General features: G+C 42.8%; 1 protein-coding gene across 1 annotated transcript; it reads right to left on the reverse strand.

Moving 5' to 3' along the window:
• Positions 1-589: 589 nt before the first annotated feature.
• Positions 590-23,509, reverse strand: col17a1b (collagen, type XVII, alpha 1b). The gene is made up of 55 exons (XM_041866282.1): positions 23,396-23,509; positions 21,069-21,136; positions 20,422-20,463; positions 20,097-20,213; positions 19,882-19,983; positions 19,678-19,833; positions 19,276-19,323; positions 19,094-19,135; positions 18,923-18,973; positions 18,541-18,687; positions 18,098-18,301; positions 17,659-17,745; positions 17,480-17,548; positions 17,195-17,353; positions 17,016-17,111; positions 16,843-16,887; positions 16,591-16,746; positions 15,975-16,265; positions 15,772-15,822; positions 15,570-15,596; positions 15,452-15,478; positions 15,249-15,311; positions 14,998-15,102; positions 14,825-14,887; positions 12,731-12,766; positions 12,352-12,405; positions 11,664-11,699; positions 10,304-10,366; positions 10,173-10,208; positions 9,989-10,060; positions 9,808-9,834; positions 9,655-9,690; positions 9,532-9,567; positions 9,348-9,428; positions 9,134-9,169; positions 8,911-9,021; positions 8,534-8,656; positions 8,332-8,394; positions 8,133-8,192; positions 7,952-7,978; positions 7,735-7,797; positions 7,242-7,319; positions 7,060-7,107; positions 6,744-6,872; positions 6,488-6,619; positions 6,290-6,409; positions 4,237-4,368; positions 4,010-4,114; positions 3,731-3,898; positions 3,486-3,641; positions 3,160-3,396; positions 2,820-2,984; positions 2,580-2,660; positions 2,325-2,405; positions 590-2,227 (listed from the first exon to the last, which is right to left on the reverse strand). The coding sequence occupies exons 2-55, from the start codon at positions 21,124-21,126 to the stop codon at positions 2,184-2,186; spliced, it is 4,842 nt and encodes a 1,613-aa protein (XP_041722216.1). The 5' UTR covers positions 21,127-21,136; positions 23,396-23,509; the 3' UTR covers positions 590-2,183.

Consider the following 23,509-nt stretch of genomic DNA (forward strand, 5'->3'; position numbering starts at 1 on the left):
ATGCACGTTAGGTTCAGGCCATAGAGCTAGATGGGGGACTCATCTTTGTATCTGGGCCATTATAGCGTCTGTGACAGGCATTCTCCATTTTGAAGTAGTCAATTTTCTTCTTCACGATTGGCTGATCCCTCCTGATGGCCTGATTGGACATGACTCCAACAAGAAGCAGAAGGGCTCAGCCAATGAATTTGGAAGTCCCACCCAGTTGACTACGTTCAAATGGTGGAAGCCCTCAGTGGCGCTGCACATGCTAACACAGCCTTTTGACCACTAGAGGACTCTATAATTCTCTATGGTTCAGGCATTATCGCCTTTATATTTTCTTTATTTTTCAAGCAGTTACTTTTTCAAATACCTACAGGCACAAAAGTATTGCAAGTAATTGGATATTGAAAATCAACAGGGGTTGATTTAATATATAGCCCATCATGAGCCTATTGTTGTTGCATTTAGATGTGATGTTCGACATCTTATCATACTGAAAAACATATGCATTTTTGAGGTCAGGTAAACTGTATATAAGATGTGTTTGTTAATGGACATTTGTGCTGTAAATAAAACAAGATTTATGTTATACTGTGTTCTTGTTTGTTCTTACTAATAATATTTATTGTTATTTGTAGAATTTACTTCAAGGTACAAAAAACTGGTCAACATCAACATGACAAGTCAATTTCAGTGCCGTTTTCTTTTCTCCACACAAAATACATTCCAATAATTTTCAATACATTGCTTGACAAGGAATGAAAATTTATTGAAAATTACGTTTTCTGAAATGTAATGAAAATAGAGAATAACATGACAATTGTTTTGTTGAGTGGATCAAAAGTGCCCAAGTAACACTTAAGTTTTGGGTGAAAAATACTTTGTCATCAATAAAGCTAAGATCTATAACTACCATTATCTTTTTGAAAAGTACATTTTCCCATGAGTTCCCTTCAGAAAAATAACCTGAGCTTAGTAAGAAAGGTAAACACAATACACCCACATACTAACTAGAATATCAAAAGAGTGCAACCACAACCATGACCAGCAGCCAATGTATCACTGTATTTCAGACTGTTAAACACATTCTTTAGTGCAGGGGTCTCCAACCTTTTCTAGCATGAGAGCTACTGTACTTCAAAAAAATGAAACGTCGCAAGTTACAAATATATATATTTTTTACTTTCCAATAGGCACATTCTTCTTTTCTCCTCTCTCCTGCAACTCTTCCCCGGGTCCTTGGTGTACAAGATATGTGTTTTCTTGTAAAATAATGGTTAGTAAACAACTCTAAGGTTCCCCATAAAATGACAGTATTTTTCTTCTGTTTTTTACTCAATATTACAATTATTCATATAAAAATAACTAAAATGGATGTTCTGAGTACATGTCAATGCTTAAATCACATCAGATGACCAATTTTGAGGTCTGGAAAAAAAACTATTACATTTAGATTTTTGAGTGTAATTCCCCTTTAATTGTGCATTTAGAAAGAGAGGAATGTGTGAGTCTAGAAATGTCTATGTTAGGCCTACTTCTGCAGCACGGCATGGCAGAGTTTGCAAAACAATGGCTACCCAATTGATACAAATAATCATTATATATTTCTGTCAGGTAGGCCTACTTTGCATTTAATTGATTAATTGAGAAGGTTTTTGGGGAAAGTCTCTGTGTACCCACAAGACAGTTATCATTACTAGCATCGCTAACTGGTTACATACGGCATGATAGACAAAAGTGCGCACCAAACAGACAGAAGTGCAATATTGCTTGAAATTAATTGGCAGATATTGTGTTACATTTGGATTTTTAAGCCAATAGTGGCTAACCAGGGGTGGAATAATGTCAATGTGGCTTTGATTGGATAGTAGCCGGGAGCTTTATGTTTATGACAGTTTGCGATGGAACACATTTAAAAAATGCATGTACTTCCAGAATTGCTTGGCAAGCTACTCATAGGTGGGCTGCGAGCTACTGGTAGCTCACGATCTACAGTACCTGTTGGAGACCTCTGCTTTAGTGCCATTATAACATTTCCATATCATCCATTGTATTCACACTCAAAACAGAAACTGTAATTTAATAGGCAAGCGGGCATATTCTAACGTAATGTATGATTTTGACTATGCACAGGGCAGACTGAAGAGCTGAATAGAAATAAAGCTTTATCTGATAGATTTGGTTAAGCTTAAAACACCTTAAACGCCAATGCTCCGACGTCGACGACCAACCCTAACTTCACCTGGAAAGAAAACAAGGGAATGAATAACAGTTGTTGAGCTGCACTTGATTTTGTATCATAACAATCCCAAATGAAGCAAGCAAAGTGAGATGTCTACCTTTCTCTCCCTTCTCTCCTCTGTATCCATCCTGACCACGTAACCCCTGCAGTCCGGGAGGGCCTGGGCGACCCATCTCGCCTGCAGATAGAAACACCATACCTCTGTTATGTCCTAGCGTCAATCCCTCCCTGCATCCATAGCTGACCAGCCTTCCCGGGTTACAAACTCTTTACTGGAAATCAAAGGAGGCTGGTGGGAGGCGCTGCTGGAAATGTAATTCAACAGTATGACCCTGTAGTATGACTACTGTACCTCTGTCTCCTTTGGGTCCGATGTACCCCCTGTCTCCTTTCGGTCCAGTATTCCCTGGGGGGCCAACAATGGTGCCGTGGGCTAGAGCAGAGAGCACACGCCATGTCAGAGGACAGGAGGCAGGGCAACAAAGCTTTTCAGCAAACATTTGCTTAGCAATTCTTCTGGGTACCACAATTCAATTCACAACTGTGGACTAGTTTCATATTTTGAAAAAACAGAATTTGTCCCAAATCTTACTTCTAAAGAAGTCCATGAGGTCAGCAGTCACGTTGCCGTAAGACCCAATGACACGGCTATACCCGGGGGGTCCAGGAGGCCCAGGGGGTCCTGGGAGGCCTTGGGTCTCCCAGGAGCCTCCTCGCTGGCGACCCTCAGGCAGGAAGTCCTGCAGTAAGCCCTGGTCTGGAGGAGCAGAGGATAGACTGTTAATCTGCTGTCTGTCTATACCAAAAAGGTCACAGCACCGTCTGAGCCACAGTGCAAAGGCAATCACAGCCTCAAACCCAATCAAGTCTCAGCACTTATACTGTATAAGCACACAGTTACAGAGACACACCATTGCCAGTCATTCACTCACTCTTGATGTAGTCTGTCACTCTCAAGGCAACGTTGGAGTAGTCCAGTGTTTCTGTCAACCTCTCAATGTCACTCTGGCGCCGCTCAAGGTCAGAAGAGTACCGTGGGTCACTCTGGGCATAACTCTGACGGTTAGTCTGAACCCCACCAGGTTCTCCAGGGTCTCCTTTGTGACCACGGGGACCCTGAGACCCAGGAGTACCTGGTGGGCCAATGAAGGAGTGCCGTATGCTGTCACCTGGGAAATAACACAACAGTAGTTAATGTGATGTACAGTGTCAGGTTAATGTCTATTCCAATGGGTAGGGGAAGAGATGGTCAACATACTGCTGAGGTACGCCTGGAGTTCTGTGCGGATGGTTTCTCGCTGGTAGTTTCCAATGTTTCTACTATCTCCATAGGAGACTACTCCGTGAGAGTTCCCTGGGGGCCCCTGAGGTCCTGGGGGGCCGGGTGGGCCTGGAGGACCACTGAACCCAGAACCTGAGACAAGACAGAGATGGATGTCAAACCATGTTCTTTGTCTACTGCACCCAGAAGGATGAAGAACCTCTTAGCTGAACCAGACTCACTTTGGAGGTAATGCTGGACGTCCTCTATCCTTAAACCCCCTGAGGCTGAGCTCCTGTAAGATGATCCTCCTGGGGTACCAGGGGGGCCTGGGGGTCCTGGGATTCCTGGAGTACCAGGAGGACCAGGGGCTCCAGCAGAGCGCCCAACCATCGCACGAAATTGTGAATCTTAGGAAGGGGGAGAGTAGGAAGAAGACAAAGAGGTAGCAGTAAATCAAACATGTTTAGATGATCATAAACACAAGAGACCCCTGTACACCCCAGAGGGTGAGGTCTTACTTTGCAGGAGTGTGGAGATGTCACCAACACCGTTGGAGGAGCCAGGTAACCCTGGAGGCCCGGGTGCACCCGGAGGTCCAGGCTGCCCACCACCGATCCCGCGCTCTATAATAAATAAAAAAACACCATCCATGAGGGGAGAGATTGAAGCCTGGTCCATAAGCAACACAAAGACATTCATGTTACTCATCCTGTGCATGTGTTTTGCTGCAGTAGCCCCTACTTACCGTTCATGAGTCTGAAGACGTAGGTGGCCACTTCCTGTGGGTTGTAGTTTGCCATACTGCCTCCTCTGGCGTCTGGTCCTGCTGGGCCTGGAGGTCCGGGTGGGCCCATTACGTATCGCCGTACGTCATCCCCTGAATCAATCAGTCAATCAATCAACTGTAAGTATTTTTGTATTACATTTTTTATTGGCCCAAAGTAAATTTTGTCATAGAACAAAAATAAACTTACAGTAGTTTTTACAGGTTTTTATTTTTGTATGTTCTACACACATATTACATACAGTGCCTTGCGAAAGTATTCACCCCCCTTGGCATTTTTCCTATTTTGTTGCCTTACAACCTGGAATTAAAATTGATTTTTGGGAGGTTTGTATCATTTGATTTACACAACATGCGTACCACTTTGAAGATGCAAAATATTTTTTTGCGTGAAACAAACAAGAAATAAGAAAAATAAAGTTGAGCGTGCATAACTATTCATCCCCCCAAAGTCAATACTTTGTAGAGCCACCTTTTGAAGCAATTACAGCTGCAAGACTCTCGGGGTATGTCTCTATAAGCTTGGCACATCTAGCCACTGGGATTTTTGCCCATTCTTCAAGGAAAAACTGCTCCAGCTCCTTCAAGTTGAATGGGTTCCGATGGTGTACAGCAATCTTTAAGTCATACCACAGATTCTCAATTGGATTGAGGTCTGGGCTTTGACTAGGCCATTCCAAGACATTTAAATGTTTCCCCTTAAACCACTCAAGTGTTGCTTTAGCAGTATGCTTAGGGTCATTGTCCTGCTGGAAGGTGAACCTCCATCCCAGTCTCAAATCTCTGGAAGGCTGAAACAGGTTTCCCTCAAGAATTTCCCTGTATTTAGCACCATCCATCATTCCTTAAATTCTGACCAGTTTCCCAGACCCTGCCGATGAAAAACATTGCCACAACATGATGCTGCCACCACCATGCTTCACTGTGGGGATGGTGTTCTCGGGGTGATGAGAGGTGTTGGGTTTGCGCCAGACATAGCGTTTTCCTTGATGGCCAAAAAGCTAAATTTTTGTCTCATCTGACCAGAGTACCTTCTTCCATATGTTTGGGGAGTCTCTCACATGCTTTTTGGCGAACAACAAAGGTGTTTGCTTATTTTTTTCTTTAAGCAATGGCTTTTTTTCTGGCCACTCTTCCGTAAAGCCCAGCTCTGTGGAGTGTACTGCTTAAAATGGTCCTATGGACAGATACTCCAATCTCCGCTGTGGAGCTTTGCAGCTCCTTCAGGGTTATCTTTGGTCTCTTTGTTGCCTCTCTGATTAATGCCCTCCTTGCTTGGTCCGTGAGTTTTGGTGGGCAGCCCTCTCTTGGCAGGTTTGTTGTGGTGCCATATTCTTTCCATTGTTTAATAATGGATTCAATGGTGCTCCGTGGAATGTTCAACGTTTCTGATATTTTTTTATAACCCAACCCTGATCTGTACTTCTCCACAACTTTGTCCCTGACCTGTTTGGAGAGCTTCTTGGTCTTCATGGTGCCGTTTGCTTGGTGGTGCCCCTTGATTAGTGGTGTTGCAGACTCTTGGGCCTTTCAGAACAGGTGTATATTTACTGAGATCATGTGACAGATCATGTGATGCACACAGGTGGACTTTATTTAACTAATTATGTGACTTCTGAAGGTAATTGGTTGCAGCAGATCTTATTTAGGGGCTTCATAGCAAAGGGGGTGAATACATATGCACACACCACTTTTCCGTTATTTATTTTGTAGAATTGTTTGAAACAAGTTATTTTTTTCATTTCACTTCACCAATTTGGAATATTTTGTGTATGTCCATTACATGAAATCCAAATAAAAATCAATTTAAATTACAGGTTGTAATGCAACAAAATAGGAAAAATGCCAAGGGGGGTGAATACTTTTGCAAGGCACTGTACATGGCACTTATTTTTCACAGTAGTTACATAGTACACATTACATAGTATACATTATATACCGTGTTTTCAGTCATAACTATCAACTATATGTTGCTATGGATAAGAGTTTGCTGAATGACCATGTAAGTACTCACTCTGTAGCAGGACAATGAGGTCGTTGACAGACATTGAGCCAGAACCAGAGCCAGAGGCCCCAGGAGGTCCTGGGGGGCCTGGAGGACCCTGAGCACCACCGCTGAAGCCTGATCCTGAACCTGAGACAAGGCAGTACAATCACTAGGCTGCGTCCACTCTTTCACAGAACTACAAAAGTGGACACGAAATGATCTTACGCTGCAGATAGGCGATGACACGAGAGGATATGTCCTCCACAGAACCAAAGGATCCAGAGGATCCAGGAACTCCTGGGGGTCCAGGGAGGCCACGGGGGCCGGGAAGACCAGCGGACATACTCCTAGCATTAACTGCAAAGGACAACCAGCACAGGTTCATCGAAGTAGAGTATAAGACAGCTCTGTCACTATATTTCATGTGGGAATTATTACTTCATGACTTAGTGTTGAATGCGCCTTAGAAGAAGACTCTTACTTCGGAGATAGTCGTTGACATACTGACGCAGATCAGGAGGAGCGGAGGCTATGCCTGGAATGCCTGGGTGTCCGGGAGGACCCGGTGGACCAGGAGGACCTGGGAACCCTGGGCTGGCCGCCACAGTGCCTGTCAGAAATTAGATAATTAGATACAGTCATCTTAATTTAATGAAAGTATCTGCATTCATTATATGGTCAGCTATTTAGAGTTTAGCATATTGCTTCAAAAAATTTTGTTAAGTATGTCTTGATGATCTAAGTTTGTCTACTGTTGTGGGTGGAATGTTGACAACAGGTCAAAGATGAGTGTTTACCTCTTGCAGAGCCAGGAAGACCAGGAGAACCGGGAAGTCCAGGTTCACCTTGGAAATGTGGAGAATAAGAACTAGTTATTTCAAAGACTGAGTCTATATCTACTACATTTACAGGTACCACAACCTTCAGAAGCTAAGTGTATTTTGTTCCTAATTAAGATTCCCAAGTGTTGGTAGTTTACCTTTGTGTCCCTCTGGTCCAGGAATCCCTGGAGTCCCTGGGGGTCCAGGTGGCCCCTGTGTTCCACCGTATGATGACGCTGTGTGGAACAAAAGAGCAAAGCAATTAATCTGGAATCTTTTGTTCTACACACTTCTAGACTTCTACCCGTTAACAATGTTTTGACTATGGTCTATAGCAGTGGTTCTCAAACCTCTCCTCTGGGCCCCCCAGCCGTTCCATGTATTTGATATTTTCCAGAGCTAGCAACCCTGATTCAACTTGTCCACTTATCATCAAGCCCATGACTAGGTGAATTAGGTGAGCTAGTTTAGAGATGAGCTAGTCTGTGGGTCCCAGAGGAGAGGTTTGAGAACCACTTGACCAGTGGTAGACTATGGTGGGCCACAATCAATTCTCATTACTGTGTCCATAACCTTCTGTATCAGAGTTGGTCATGTTTTTCTTTTCGATCGCTGTTGGTTTAGCCTTGAGTTGGACCAAGATAAGCTCACCTCTTTCAGAGCCTCCTCCTGGTCTTCCTGGGCTCCCTGGTAGACCAGGCTGGCCTGAATCTCCTACAAGGGAACATGGGATACAGGGATGAAGGACAGAGGATTAGTGTTTCCAATGGGAACAACCAATGTGGATCTAGATAAGTATTTAATTCTGTTATAGGAATGATTCCCACCAAATGTAGCTTTTTAGATTTTAGGGGGACAGACCACATACCTTGGTATCCTCTTGGTCCTGGTGTACCTGAAGTAAGAATATTTTTTAAATACTTTTAGATGAAGAGCATAGGACTAGCAGCTAAAGTTTGTGACGATAAACATAGCCAGTTTAGAGTATACTGTCAGTAAGCATCTGTAACGCCTCTGAAAGGCAGGTGAAAGGTGTCTGAAAGGCCTACCAGGTGATCCTTTTGGCCCAGATGGCCCGGGAGGTCCAGGGGGTCCAGAGAAGAACGTTCCTGAAATAATTATAGTGACAAGCACATCATTACAATGCAGCCAAAAAAAAGCTCAACAGAAATCTTGGGTCACTTTTTTTTATTGATTGCGTTATGGGTTTTTATTGAGTTTGGTCATGTAAGTAATATTGTTACGCACCTGAATTGGGTACAAAGCTTCCTGGCTCTCCTTTCTCTCCTCTAGGACCAGGTCTGCCATATCCTGAGAGGCAGAAGCACGAGGAAAATCATACGATGACATCAAGACTCAACATTTTGCCAAATCGAATCAAAAACGATATCAGTAACCTGTGTATTGTTGATATTCATTCTTAACATGGACACACTCCTCACAGGCTTACCTGGCTCTCCTGGGGGACCAGCTGGTCCTGGGAGTCCTGGTCTTGAGTCACCTGCATGTCCAGGGGCTCCAGGGGGTCCAGGGGGACCAGGGGGACCTGGTAGTGCAGCAGCACTGAACTGTCCTGGATGAGGACATCAAGAAGAACCATGAAGTTACACAAGCATCTGACTTTGCTTCATCTGCAACGTTATGTTTCACTGTGTTGGACTTGAGCTATACTTTTCCATGTGTATGCATGGGCAATACGGAGAAGTATCACTCGAGTACACAGTGTCTTCTATAACATGCCATTTACATCAAAAATAGAGATTTGGTTGAAAAAATATGAACTTATCCTTTAATGAAATGATAAGCATCATTGTAATGAGTACTTACTCTCAGCTCTGGATGAGCTGACGGTTTCACTGGTTTTCATTGAGATACCTGCCTCTCCCTGGAGTCCCTGAACACCCATCTCACCCTTCGCCCCTCTCTCACCTTTAGGACCTGGGGAAATATGCATATATACAGTATGTCCAGGACTCTTGGCCAGAAAATAGATAGCATGTATAAGACCAATACTTTAGCTATCCACAGATCCATAGATTGGCTGACTTACCAGACTGACCAGGAAGACCAGCAGGGCCAATGGGGCCTGAGGAGATTGAAAAGTATTAGAAGTGTTATACATGCCATTCATATTGACCAAAACAACATAAGCTAGTTAAACTACGTACTGTAGAAACTACATGGTATCACCATTACAACTTTGTTATGTTGTAGTTGTAACAAACCACATTTCTACAAAGCTAAACAGGAAGTCTATGTCTGACCTGATAACCCTGGGGGTCCGGCTTGGCCGGGGGGACCGGGGCTTCCTGGGGGGCCGGGGATGGCCACAGAACTGGATCCCCCTGAGGAATCACAACAAGCAGTTTTAGGTACACACTGACAGTCATACAAATGTATGGCTACTGTAAATGCATCACCGCTGTTATGCAATAGTCAACCTGTTACCTGCATTGATGACTCTTCCTGGTTGTCCTGCCTCACCTAAAATAAAGTTACACAGTCATCACAATATCAAAGTTTAGAGCCCTCCATTTTCTAAAAACAACATATAGAAGTCAGCTGTTTTACCCTTGGCTCCTGGTTGTCCAGGGTTCCCTGGTATTCCTACAGTGGGAAGAAAACTTTAGTGGCAAAACTGATGACAAGAGTGATGAAAAGACTTCACTTGGGCTTGTTGTCATGATTCTGTTATTACACTAAATCCCAACTGCAACAACATACCTGGTGGCCCTTGAAGCCCTGGTATTCCTATAGGGAGAAAGATCAGTTAAGATACATTTCAATCTTCTCTTTCAAGTGGATACAATCTGATCATTTTCTATAGATAAGCCCAGTCAAGATGAACAGGAATGTAAATAAGAGAGATGTTTCAGGGAATATTGAGCGTGACACAGTAGCTTACCTGGTAGGCCTGAGTCTCCTGCAGGCCCAGATGGACCTCTGATCCCTGGTAACCCAGTAGGACCCTGATCACCTGAGGATGACATCATCATTAATACTGATATACCGTTTACATAGGCATATTTTACATAACACTTGACGTATTGTTTCCTGTCTTTTTGCATAGAACATATTATTCACTCTACCTCTTTGGCCTTTGTCACCATCAATTCCAGGAGCTCCTGTTTGATAATTAGATATATGTATTAAACAACGTTAAGCTCTAGAATGAGTTTGGGGAGAATGGTAGAGAATCAGAGTGCAGCCAGCCACTCACCTGCAGATCCTTTGGGTCCTTTCTCTCCGGCTGGACCTGGCAAGCCTGATAGTCCTGGGTCACCTGAAGGAAAAGACAGTTGATTGGAGTACAGTACTGGCAATGCCACATGCTGCATCATGGGTCATATAAATGCAGAATATGTACACTACCGTTCAAAAGTTTGGGGTCACTTAGAAATGTCCTTGATTTCGAAAGAAAAGCTATTTTTTTGTCCATTAAAATAACAGCAAATTGATCAGAAATACAGTGTAGACATTGTTAATATTGTACATGGCTATTGTAGCTGGAAACGGCTGAATTTTAATGGAATATCTACATAGGCGTACAGAGGCCCATTATCAGCAACCATCAGTCCTGTGTTACAATGGCATGTTGTGTTTGCTTAATCCAAGCTTATCCTTTTAAAAGGCTAATTGATCATTAGAAAACCCTTTTTGCAATTATGTTAGTACAGCTGAAAACTGTTGTGCTGATTAAAGAAGCAATAAAACTGGCCTTCTTGAGACCAGTTGAGTATCTGGAGTATCAGCAATTGTGGGTTTGATTACAGGCTCAAAATGTCCAGAAACAAATAACTTTCTTCTGAAACTCGTCAGTCTATTCTTGTTCTGAGAAATGAAGGCTATTCCATGCGAGAAATTGCCAAGAAACTGAAGATCTCTTACAACGCTGTGTACTGCTCCCTTCACAGAACAGCGCAAACTGTCTCTAACCAGAACAGAAAGAGGAGTGGGAGGCCCCGGTGCACAACTGAGCAAGAGGACAAATACATTAGTGTCTAGTTTGAGAAACAGACGCCTCACAGGTCCTCAACTGGCAGCTTCATTAAATAGTACCTGCAAAACACCAGTCTCAACGTCAACAGTGAAGAGGCGACTCCGGGATGCTGACCTTCTAGGCAGAGTTGCAAAGAAAAAGCCATATCTCAGACTGCCCATCTAATTATTTTATTTTTATTGGCCAGTCTGAGATATGGCTTTTTCTTTGCAACTCTGCCTAGAAGGTCAGCATACCGGAGTCGCCTCTTCACTGTTGACGTTGAGACTGGTGTTTTGCGTGAACTATTTAATGAAGCTGCCATTGGAACACAGGACTGATGGTTGCTGATAATGGGCCTGTAGATATTCCATTAAAAATCAGCCGTTTCCGGCTAAAATAACCATTTACAACATTAACAATGTCTACACTGTATTTCTGATCAATTTGATGTTATTTTAATGGACAACAAAATTGCTTTTCTTTCGAAAACAAGGACATTTCTAAGTGACCCCAAACTTTTAAAAGGTAGTGTATGTTGAGTGTAAGTTGCTTGGGCTAAAAGCGCCTTTTGTATCACTATAGCTCGCCAGATACGCACCTGCTGCCCCCCGAGGTCCTTTCTCACCATGGTCACCTATGATAAAAAATCTAAATTACTACTTAGCTACTGTATATCATATGGAAAATACACAGGTATGTTACTGACCCTCTCTTACTGGCAGTGGAGGCTGGCGGGGGAGGAGCTACATGAGGACGGGCTCATTGTAATTACGTCATTTAGCAGACGCTCTTATCCAGAGCAACTTACAGGAGCAATTATGGTTAAGTGCCTTGCTCAAGGGCACATCGACAGATTTTTCACCTAGTCGGCTCAGGGATTAGAACCAGCAACCTTTCGGTTACTGGCACAATGCTCTTAACCACTAAGCTACCTGCCGCCCTATATGGCTGAAATTGAGTAAATGGAATGGAGTCAAATATGTGGTTTCCATATGTTTGATGGGTTTGATACCATTCCTTTTATTCCATTCCAGCCATTACAATGAGCCCGTCCTCCTATCGCTCCTCCAACCAGCCTCCACTGCTTAGCGGTCACTGATAGATCAACGTTTTGCAATGCCTAAAAGTAAAACAGCGCAATAGATTGTGTCTCTATGTTAACACATAATTCCCTCTCCCCTGTAGCGGAGAAAATGCATTATTGAACAGTTCAATTCTGTTATTCATTAATTCAATCAATGATCCCTGGATCAATAAGCCCCACATAATGTAAGGACATACTGTACCCTTCGGTCCAGGTGGTCCTGATTCTCCACGGAAGCCTTGAGAACCTGGTTGGCCTAGAAGCATATTTTAGTCATTTAGCAGACGCTCTTATCCAGAGCAACTTACAGTTAGTGAGTGCATACATTTTCATACTGGCCCCCCGTGGGAATCGAACCCACAACCCTGGCGTTGCAAGCACCATGCTCTACCAACTGAGCTACACGGGACTACACAGAACAAGGTTTTAACCTTTCACTGAATGTGCTGTGGAATAATGTCAAAAGGTCAACGCATACCCTGAGTTTCGCACACTTAATTCAAACTTTCATGTAGGCTACACAGTTTATATGTCAAGTTAGGATTCAGCCCTAAGTGAATGAAATCATGAGGGACACTGACCTGGCATACCAGGAGTCCCCGGAGCACCCCCTGAGCCTGGAACAGATATTTAGAAAGGAGATTAGGACAGAAGTGACATCAACTGAAACCTGATACAGTATATGCAATACCCTTCATTTTGAAACACACTTCAGAAGCACAATTTTGCATGGCCACCCTCAGTTTGACATTGGTAGTACACTGTAAAAAGGCCAATTTAACCAACTGCTTAATCAGCGTTATTCTGTGAGTTGAGGGGGACTTCAAAAAAGTGGAGTCTACTGAGGGGAGAACGGCTCATAATAATGGCCAGAACGGAGCAAATGGAATGGCATCAAACACCTGTTTTATGTATTTGATAACATTCCACTGATTCCGCTCCAGTTATTACTAAGAGCCCGTTCTCCCCAATTAACGTGCCACCAACCTCCTGTGCTTCAAAAGGACAAGAATTGAGCTAATGTGTTAAAGTTTGTTTACTCAACAAACTCTGCTCGAAGTGAGCTGAATTTGAAAAACCTTGTTGAGTAAAATTACAAATTCATGTTTGCCTTTGGAAGGCAACACTGTAAAAAAGCCAACTTAACCAAAGGCTTAATCAGCGTTATTATGTGAGTTGAGTGGACATCAAAAGGACAAACATTTGAGCTAATATGTTAAAGTTTGATTTTCAGAATTGCTTGTTTCAATACCTGTGTGTTTGCATTGACTGGTTGATTAATCTAATACTAAACAAAAATAAATAATTATTTTTAAAGTTCCAATTGTTGGATATCCTCACATTGGCTGGATTCCAATAGGAATAACCCATCACTTTGTAAGCCATCATAATGTGACTTGCAGGTTTGATGTGGACTGTAAACCAGGAGTTTCAGACCACTGTGTTAGGTGGGTCAATTCAATGTATATTCCACGTTGGTTCAATGTAATTTCATTGAAATTACGTGGAATTAACGTTGATTCAACCAGTGTGTGCCCAGTGGATAGGATCTCAAAGAAAGATCTTATGATATACACTTACTATACCAAACATTAGGAACACCTTCCTAATATTGAGTTGTTTGTCCTAGGAACAGCATCAATCCGTGGGGGCATGACTCTACAGGGTGTCGAAAGCATTCCACAGGGATGCTGGGCCATGTTGACTCCAATGCTTCCCACAGTTGTGTCAAGTTGGCTGGATGTCCTTTGGGTGGTGGACCATTCTTGATACTCACAGGAAACTGTTGAGCGTGAAAAACCCAGCAGCGTTGCAGTTGACAAAAAACGATTTGTCTGACACATACTACCATACCCCGTTCAAAGGCACTTACATTTTTTGTCTTGCCCATTCACTCTCTGAATGGCACACATACACAATCCATGTTTCAATTGTCTCAAGGCTTTAAAATCCTTCTTTAACCTGTCTCCTCCCCTTCATCTACACTGATTGGAATGGATTTAACAAGTAACATCAATAAGGGATCATAGCTTTGACCTGGATTCACCTGGTCAGTCTATGTCATGGAAAGAGCAGGTGTTCTTAATGTTTTTTATAGTCAGTGTATGTAATGTATTGTCATAAAGAGTTTAATTTTCACTGGGAAATATGCAAATACGGTCAAACAAATTCTCAAGTTGAATTGTATGTTCACTCAACCTAAAATTCTAAGTTGAGTGAACATTCAACCTGAGAATGTATGTTGGTTCAGCTATATGCCCAAATGTTAAGCAAACTTGCAATACTTTTGCAGCTGGTTGCCTTACAGTTGTACATTGAATCAACTTCAATGCTATTTTGTTGAGCAAATTCACAGTCCTACTGCAGCTGGTTGTCTTGTGTTTAATCAATTATAAAAAAAATTACAGTGTAGAGCATATCTGTCAAACTCATTCTATGGACAGCCAAGTGTCTGCGGGTTTTCGCTCCTCCCTTGTACTTGATTGATTAATTAAGGTCACTAATTAGTAAGGATCTCTCCTCACCTGGTTGTCTAGGTCTTAACTGAAAGGAAAAAGCAAAAACCCACAAACACTAGGCCCTCCATGGAATGAGTTTGACACCCCTGGTCTAGAGTGAAGCGCTACTTTGTTTATGATCCTCTCTGAAATACACAGTCCCACTCATGGCCCTACCTTTGGGCCCAGCTTGGCCGACTGGACCAACAGGACCAAGAGATCCTGATTCACCAGGAGAACCTGTGAGAACAAACCCAAATTGATGATCATTTAACTCTATTTTACCTGGTAAGTGGACCATGTGGGTATGCAGTCTATATAGATTAGGAAAATCTTAATTCACACCCTACCTTTATCCCCCTTCTCTCCAAACCCTGAAGGTCCTGGCTCCCCTCTGGGCCCTCCAGGCCCCTCTCGGCCCCTGAGCCCTTGTGGCCCCTCAGCTCCATGGTCACCTACACACACATGCACATGTGTAAGCATGCATATAGCTTGACTTGTAACCCACTTGTTTAAATGGGTCCATATTAGCTTATTGATAAATGCTGGTTACAAAATGAATCCACACACGTAAAAAAAAGAAGGGTTAACGTTATTGCACCTTGACTTCCTTTTTGTCCTTTGGGTCCTTCGTGTCCTGAGTGACCAATGGCACCTGGAGGACCTGAAGCCAAAGGTGAGAGGTCAAAAATGTGTGACATAAGTACCAAGTTATTCTTAAAAGTGATACTGTACTGTACTGTCAATGAAGCTAGTCCTGAACCAGCATAATGGTAACTTCCACATCATACCCATTGTCCTTACCTGGCAGTCCTGGGAAACCATTGTCACCTGAAACAAAGCAATTAAAGTTTACACACTTGGTGACAGCGAATTTCAAAATAAAGTACATTACGTTTCTTTATGTCTTAAAAAAACAAACCTTTAGTTCCATGATTCCCTGCATCGCCTGAAGCCAAGTAAACAGAATACATTAAACAAAGCGGGGAGAGCATTGAGACAGAATAACGCCTTAAAGTATCGGTGTAGACACAATTCTTTGAATATCCTTGGTTTAACAATTGTCTCCATTGTTTGTACTTGCAAAATACACATACTGACAATATTGTCACAGGAGATCTTACCTTTAGGTCCCGGCTCTCCTCTGTCCCCTTTCATTGACGAGGGAAGAAGGGCTGTGAAACAAAATAACAAAATAAGCACAAATAATAATAAATTTTAAAAAGCCCACTGAATTCAGTAAATATTTAGAACATGTACATATACCATAAATGGTGAATGTATTTCTTATGTTCTAGGTCTAGTCATCTTCATGTGTGTACAATACCTCTAAATGACTGAGACTGCATCTCAGCCCTCAGTAGTTGCTGGATGGTCCTCTGGAGGGCAGCATTGTCTGTGCCAGTTCCCATGCCAGTGCCCATCCCCATGCCCAGGCTGGTATCCAGGTTCAGGGTGTTGTCGGAGCGGGCCGCGCCCCCAGTGTCCATGTAGGTGCCAGACTCGAGGTTGTGGATGTCGTTAGCGGAGACTGACAGCCGGCTGGTGCGAGCAGCGGTGGAGGTAGACTCAGACTCCAGAGCTGCCACTCGAGACTTCAGATTCCTCACTTCCTCCGCTGTGGAGGGACACAGAGTGTGAGAAATGTTTCTAGCAGTAAAGATGATTGTATAAAAGTTCACTATGTACGGTATCCCTACATGTTTTGACCGTATTATGTGCATTGGTTCTAGTTACATCTTAATTATACAGATGTAGGATCTTAATTTTATCACACTTTAGTTGCAGAGAATTTTCCTGCGCTGCAGTAAATGCAGATGAGCTTCGTGATTTACATACATTCACTGAAAAATTATTTTGTTATGACAATACTGGTCAAATTAAGATCCTAAATCTGTAGGTCATAGGGTCAGGTGAAACTCTTGTCCCTAAGCATGACTGACCCAGGGCAATGAGTCCGAAGAGCAGGCCCAGGAGCAGCAGGGAGAGCAAGAGCAGTCCTAGCAGCCACTTCCACCAGGAACAGCAGGAGTCCACACACCCACAGCAGCCCCCACCTCGTCCTCTGCTGCTGTAGTAGTCCCCCTCTTTCTGGATCTCTGACAGGGAGGGGGAACAGAGAATATGATGGATGGGCTATGGATGAAGTGTGAGATACCAATGGCCAACTACTGAAATATTTAAATCACAAATACCTGCATATGTTGCTTTGTCTTTTGTTGACACTAGGGGTGATCCATCTAAGGGAAAAGATAGTGTTGTATCAGCAGCATTCACTGCAGTGTGTGTGTGTGTGTGTGTGTGTGTGTGTGTGTGTGTGTGTGTGTGTGTGTGTGTGTGTGTGTGTACATATAAACATGGTGCTTACAGTATGAATTGGACTCAGATTTCAGAAGGACTGGTGCAGTCTCACTATAGCTGGTCACCATCTTCTCCTTCTTCAGAGAATCACCAGATAGTGAACCTGTGATAACATACACATTATTGTTAATATCCCCTCAACATTAAAAAGCAGTTAATACTCCGATATTGGAGGAGCTGTCTTACCCCCAACACTGCGAACACTGCTAGTGAAGTGTTTTCCACTGTCTTTAGCCAGGGTGAGCACTTCAGTATCTTTCTTGACTGGAACATTCTCCTTCTGCAGCACAAGGTACTTTAAGTCTTTCCTGTATGCGTCATCAGTGTGAGACCTCAAAGCGGACACTATGGAGGAACACAAATCAAAATAGTCCTTTAAAAACATGATAAATTGTCATAAACATGGTTCTCTAATTCCGTATCACAAAGTCTATACATTAAGTTCAGCAATCCTCTAAACTCTAGACTTACTTGCAGAGGTTGACACTCCTGTGCTGACGAGACCACCCCCATTCGATATGTTCTTCTGCACTCCATATCCTGCTTGCCCGCGCACACACACATAGGGTTAATTCCATTACTGTCTAAGTCTGTTAAAATGTATACATTCTTCATACTCTCTATATGATTAGGAAGTTCTATTATCATACCTGTAAAAGTGCCTGAATGTGCATTAACTCCACTGGTGGTGAGGACACTACTTGACGTGGGCGCCAAGTTATTCTGGAATCCATACACTGCAGCAGAGTCACAAACAACACACAGAATTATACTCAAAGCTATGAGGCTGTATGTCAAAACAGAACATTTTCTTTACATTTTCTGAAACATGAAAGAATGCACTAGAAGAGCGCTTGCTTAACTGTGAGGTGAACATATACACCCAAAACTATTTACTGAGTTCAGACTAACCAATAAAAAACATACAGTAGTACCAAATATAGCTAACTGGGGGGGGGGGTGGTGCTGTTCTGAAGCCAGCATCTGCCGTCTTATTGGATATAATTGAATTGGATCCAAATTTGGTTGCCCTAACTTGCCCAGTCCATCATCCAGAGTGCTGCTTAGTGCTCTCATTGGTTGTCTCACCTGACAGGGAGGAGGGTGAGGTGGTATTGAGCAGAGAGGACCCCGAGCCTGGAGACATGTTGTTGGTGTTGCTATGGTAACCGTAGGCGCTGCTGCTGCTGCTGCTGCTGCCGGTGGCGGAGGAGATGGGCAGTGTGGAGCTAGTCCAGGAGTAGGAAGAAGGTAGGCCAGAGTCCAGGGTAGTGGTCTCATACTGCCCAGAGACTAGAGGGACCAGGGAAGAAAGAGTCTGTAAATTGAAGCTTTTAAGAGTTCATATGTCCCAATAGGAGATAGGGGGACGGCAACAGCAAAAATCATCTCCAGCCATAAATGTATGATAAACCATAAGGGAATAAATAAATATCATCTAACCATCTGACTCTTGATCCTGCAGGTGTGTGTTCTTGTTTGGCATGCTGCAGGTGTGTGTATTTGGTCTGTGTATGAGCTGCGTAGCCTACCTGACTGGGAGGCCTCAGTGACGATCTTGGTCTCGACGGTGGCCTTCCTGGGGACAGGCAGAGTGGAGGAAGTGGAGGAGCGGGTGGGGCTGACACTGTTGGAGCGTCCTCCCTTCACCAGCCTCTTCACATCATCCAGCTCAGTCCCTGTGTGGAAGTCAACTGAGTCAGTACTGCTATTACTGAAATGGTAACCTCCCATCACAACTGATCCACTAGATCAAAATTAATCAACTAAAATGGTGTCCAAATAGCTCTGCCAGATAAAAAATAAAAAATGTAACTCCCCATGCTGCTATACATTCCCACACAATATCTAAAAAACAACAGCATGACATATATTTGATTAATTGTGTCTAGAAACCATCTCCCTGAAACTCACATCTGCCAGCACTGGGAGAGGCACTCTGCAGTCTGGCTCTGATTTCACTCTCTGGAATATAAAATACATTATTATTACTGCTGTTTTATAGTCACCTTGTAATCAGCAGTAAGACAGAGTTAGGGAGGAATAGAGGTGAGTAAGCAGAAATAAATAGAAGTATTGGTATACCTCTACTCTGGCTCCTCCCTATTCTAGTGGCACCTGACCCTGCTGAAAAGAAACACACACATTGATATTATGTCGATTTTGAAGTTGGATGTTATTGAAATGTCAGTATGATCTCTATAGTCACAATGCATCTACAATACTCATATAAATAATCCTAAAATGTACTGATATAAAACAGTTACCATAGTCTTTCCGTGTAAACTCAGGGGAGGAGTTGCCACTAGAGCTTCCTGAATGAAAACAGGTCAAGACAGATTAGCCATTGGCACTGACACACATATAGAAGCTGCACACACACGCATGCACGCACACACACATACGTATGCACGCACACACACACATATCAGAGGAGGCTGGTAGGAGGAGCTATAGGAGAACGGGCTCATTGTAATGGCTGGAATGGAATCAATGGAACGGAGTCAAACTCATTGTTTCCATGTGTTTGATGTTTTTGGTATCATTCCATTGATTTTATTCCAGCCATTACAATGAGCCCGCTCTCCTATAGCTCCTCCCACCAGCCTTCTCTGACACACACACACACACACACAATCAACAGTGTGATTGGCAGGACCCTCCCTCACCGTCGTAGCCTCCTGAGCGACTGGCCATACTCTTCCTTTCCAGGAAGCCAGGGGATAGACCCCCAGGCGAGGCCGAGTTCTGGGCCCTCCTGGAGCCCCCTGACGAGCTGCACTTCACCTTTGACCCGGAGCTTCCTCCGTACACTCCTCCATAGCCTGAGCCACCCCCACCTCCACCGCCACCACCTCCTCTGCCTCCTCCACCTCCACCACCTCCCCCTCCACCATCTCCACCACCCTCAGAGTAGTCCCCCAGGTAGAACCCTGGTGAGGAGCTGGATCCTCCGGCATTGACACCCACAGAAGCTGGAGGGGCAGAGAGCACGGGTTAATCCCCCTAAGTATTTTCACTCATAGCCTAATGTCCACGTTCCAGATAAAAAATGTACAAATGAAAATTTTTAAAGATCTATTCTCACATGAGGAAAAGTTACTTCCGCAGCTGTTCTGGGTTAAAATGTTCTTTTCCAACCACAGGCCTCCAGCACTGCTGGACATAGTCTTGTGGGTACTACTTTTTGATCCACTGCCACCCTCTGGTAGATAAAGAGATACATGGCAAATTCATAGGGGCCACGTTCTTAAACAGTTCTTTCGATGTGTTAGAGCAGTCCCAACTCTCCAAATTTCTACAAAAACTTTGTGTGGAATAATAATTGAATTATTACAAAATCTGCATTACCAATACCTTTAATCAAACAATTTAACAGTTTTGGCGGGAATGAAATAGTACAGAAAACTTACTTGGAGGTAAAGATACCAATCTACTTGTAGTTTCTGTCACAACTGGAGACAAAGAGAAGAAGATTACTTACAAATGTGTATTCAACTTAGAACATTTAAAGTTCTCCTGCAACAGGGTGATCAAATTAAGATCCTATATCTGTGTGTGATTATCACATTTTACAGTCACAAACAGACACTTGAAAGATAGGGGTCGATTTGGGATTCAGCAGAGGATTTGCAATAACTTTAAGAAACCACTGGGTGGCACCCTTTATCTACAATATAGACTGTCCAATTCATTAAATTCAATCAAAACATTCCACAACAACTCCCTGGCCTACTCCCTTCCCCTAGCAACAACCCCCTCTGTGTTCAGGATCTACCAAATAGGTGCAAGGAACATGGTGATGATGACTTCACCCAGCCCACTAATAGACTGGAGATAATTGCTTTCATCCAGACATTTCACATCTGTGTATTGAAGGTGGAATTAGAAGAGCTTATACGGACAGGAATGGAAATGGATATGCAACTGGAAACAAAGTAAATCACATGATGAGCAGTTGGTGACTATCATAGATCTATACAATACAATAGACGTACCCGTTTTAATAATAAATATCTCAACAAGGTCTACATTAGAACTGTAAGAAGGCAATTCTCACCCTTTCCCCCAGAGCTTCCTCCTGAGTGGTTTCTCTTTCTTGTTGTTAAATCATCCATCCCATGTTATCTGGTGAAGTGAGACCACATTAAGGGAAAATAATATGTCAATAGCATTAGCGTATTAACTGACTTCAATAACTGAGCAGTCTCAAAGCTTTTAGTTGTGTGGTCTAGAAATGTTTTTGTTACCATTGCTGTTTTTTGCTAAAATTAAAGGTTAACACAGAGAATAAACAGCTTCATTTCTTAAAACAGTAACACTCTCAGAAATACAGCACACAAGCCAAATATATGTCTGAGCACGTACTGTACTCATTGATTTCTTTTTTATATCCCTGAGGGGCAGAAGATCACCTCCCCAGTCACTCCTTTCATGAAAGCACTTATAGCTACAGTTCATTACAAACTAGATAACCTCAATTGATGTCAAATAACAACATAATTGTTTACAAGAGTATGAAGTGCTGATTAAACACAGACCGTTAACAACATTTGTTTTGCTTTTCAAAGAGTTATCAGCTAGCAACTGTAACTGATCATTTTACAGTATATACTGATCATTTTACAGTAGATACTGATCATTTTACAGTAGAGACTGAAAATTGGCCTATTTAAAGTTTCCTCTTGGTTTAGTTAACATGCACAGCACAGCATTATCGTTCTTACAATAGAAATTCGAATCACACAAACAGTTCACATTCCTACTCCGACAAATCATATTAGGTATTAAAGCGAATTCGGGGGTAGTCCTGACTGGGATTCAAACCCGGGTCCAGTGACTGTCAACCCTTAGCCGTTACGCCAAGAGATCCAAACTTCTTGACGAGGTCAATAGGTGTTGGGTTAAGGTTGCTAGGTGTTCGGTTAAGGTCGCTACCCCCTTCATTCCGGAGAGCGTATCCCCGTGATCTCTATACAAAGTCCCGCACATGTACACACCTCGCTGATGGTCTCATGGGCGTCATCCCTCTTCCGACACCAATGTAGCGAGTTCAGGGTAGCCCAGACTGGGCCTCAAACCCGGCTCCAGCGACTGTCAACCCTTAGCCATTACTCCAAGAGAACCAAACCTCTTGACGAGGTTGCTAAGTGTTGGGTTAAGGTCACTACATTGTAGAGGACCTGGATTTTCAGATAGGCCTTCTAGTGCAGGCATTACATGTCATACAGAGAGCATCCATAATTATTGTAAGGAGTAGCCTAGTTTGGTGATTTACAAGCAGATTCATTAAGCTTTTTGAACTCATACCCCCTAAAAATTTGGTGTTTGAGACATTTACACATTTACAGTCAGTCATGAAATTGAATAGCATGACTACGTAGCCTACCCCAGGAAAATAACCACAATTCCCAATTGTGTACGCCTGAGCAAGCAGCTTTTGAATGGGCCTGAGGCCTGGGATAAAATTACTTTGCGGTCTTCTTTGGAGATCCCATGGTAACAAAAGAACAAAAAACCTGGGAGCATTCTACAGTTCTGAGGACACAAAGGATCATCCTTTCTTACTGTGGGTCGTCTCTATACCACACCCACATCTATAGACTTTAGACCCTAATCTATAGACCTATTATGATTTACTGTAATTTCCATTTTATTAGGTTAGGCTACTGTACATGTAGCTTCAGTTTCTGTGTCCCCACATTCAACTCCAATGTCCTTAGTCAAAACTGAACGTGCTAAAACAGGGACCAAAATATCTGCTATCATTCTAAAATAGGGCATAAACACCGCACAAACTGCACATCTCAGAACAGGTTTTTGGTCATTGAATAACATAGTTACATCCCTGTTAGACTGTTATAGCAATAACATTCATTCTATATGAATGCTTATTAATAGCCTATGCCTGCGAGATTAAAAGGCTTAGCCTATGTAAAAAATAAAAAAAAGAATAACAAAGTATTCATTTAAGCGAGCCTGTCACACTTTTTTAGCTCAACAATTTCTTCAAAAGAAAAGGTCCTATGCCTTCCATAAATGTAGTTGCGACATTCAAAATACAGCAAATCACAATTTAGAAAACCTGCAAGTGCAGTCAATGTGTATCTTTACACTGTCTCAACCAAGGAACTAGACAATAGTCGAAGAGAGTCCTACAGAAGAAAGTGATACACCAATCTAAAAAATTATAGGTGTCCTAATGCCAAGGTATTTTAAAGTTAGTGATGCCTAAGCCACACAACCATAATTAACCTGTTGTCTTTGTGTCTTGGGGAACTAACTACTTCTGAATTATCAGAACAATATGCCTTTTAAAACCTGCAAGTTCATCAAACAGTCAAACAACAAAAACATTGATCATCATCAAGTGGACCCGTGGCATACCTTTAGTGCATGTCAATAGGAGAATCTTCAGTCAACTTCTGAAGAAGAGACGTGTCAAATAAAATTTACTAAAGCCCCCAGATAGTCCAACTGATATCCGTCAGGTAGTGAATA

Source organism: Coregonus clupeaformis, chromosome 37, assembly GCF_020615455.1.
Source record: "Coregonus clupeaformis isolate EN_2021a chromosome 37, ASM2061545v1, whole genome shotgun sequence".
NCBI classification, from domain to species: domain Eukaryota; kingdom Metazoa; phylum Chordata; class Actinopteri; order Salmoniformes; family Salmonidae; genus Coregonus; species Coregonus clupeaformis.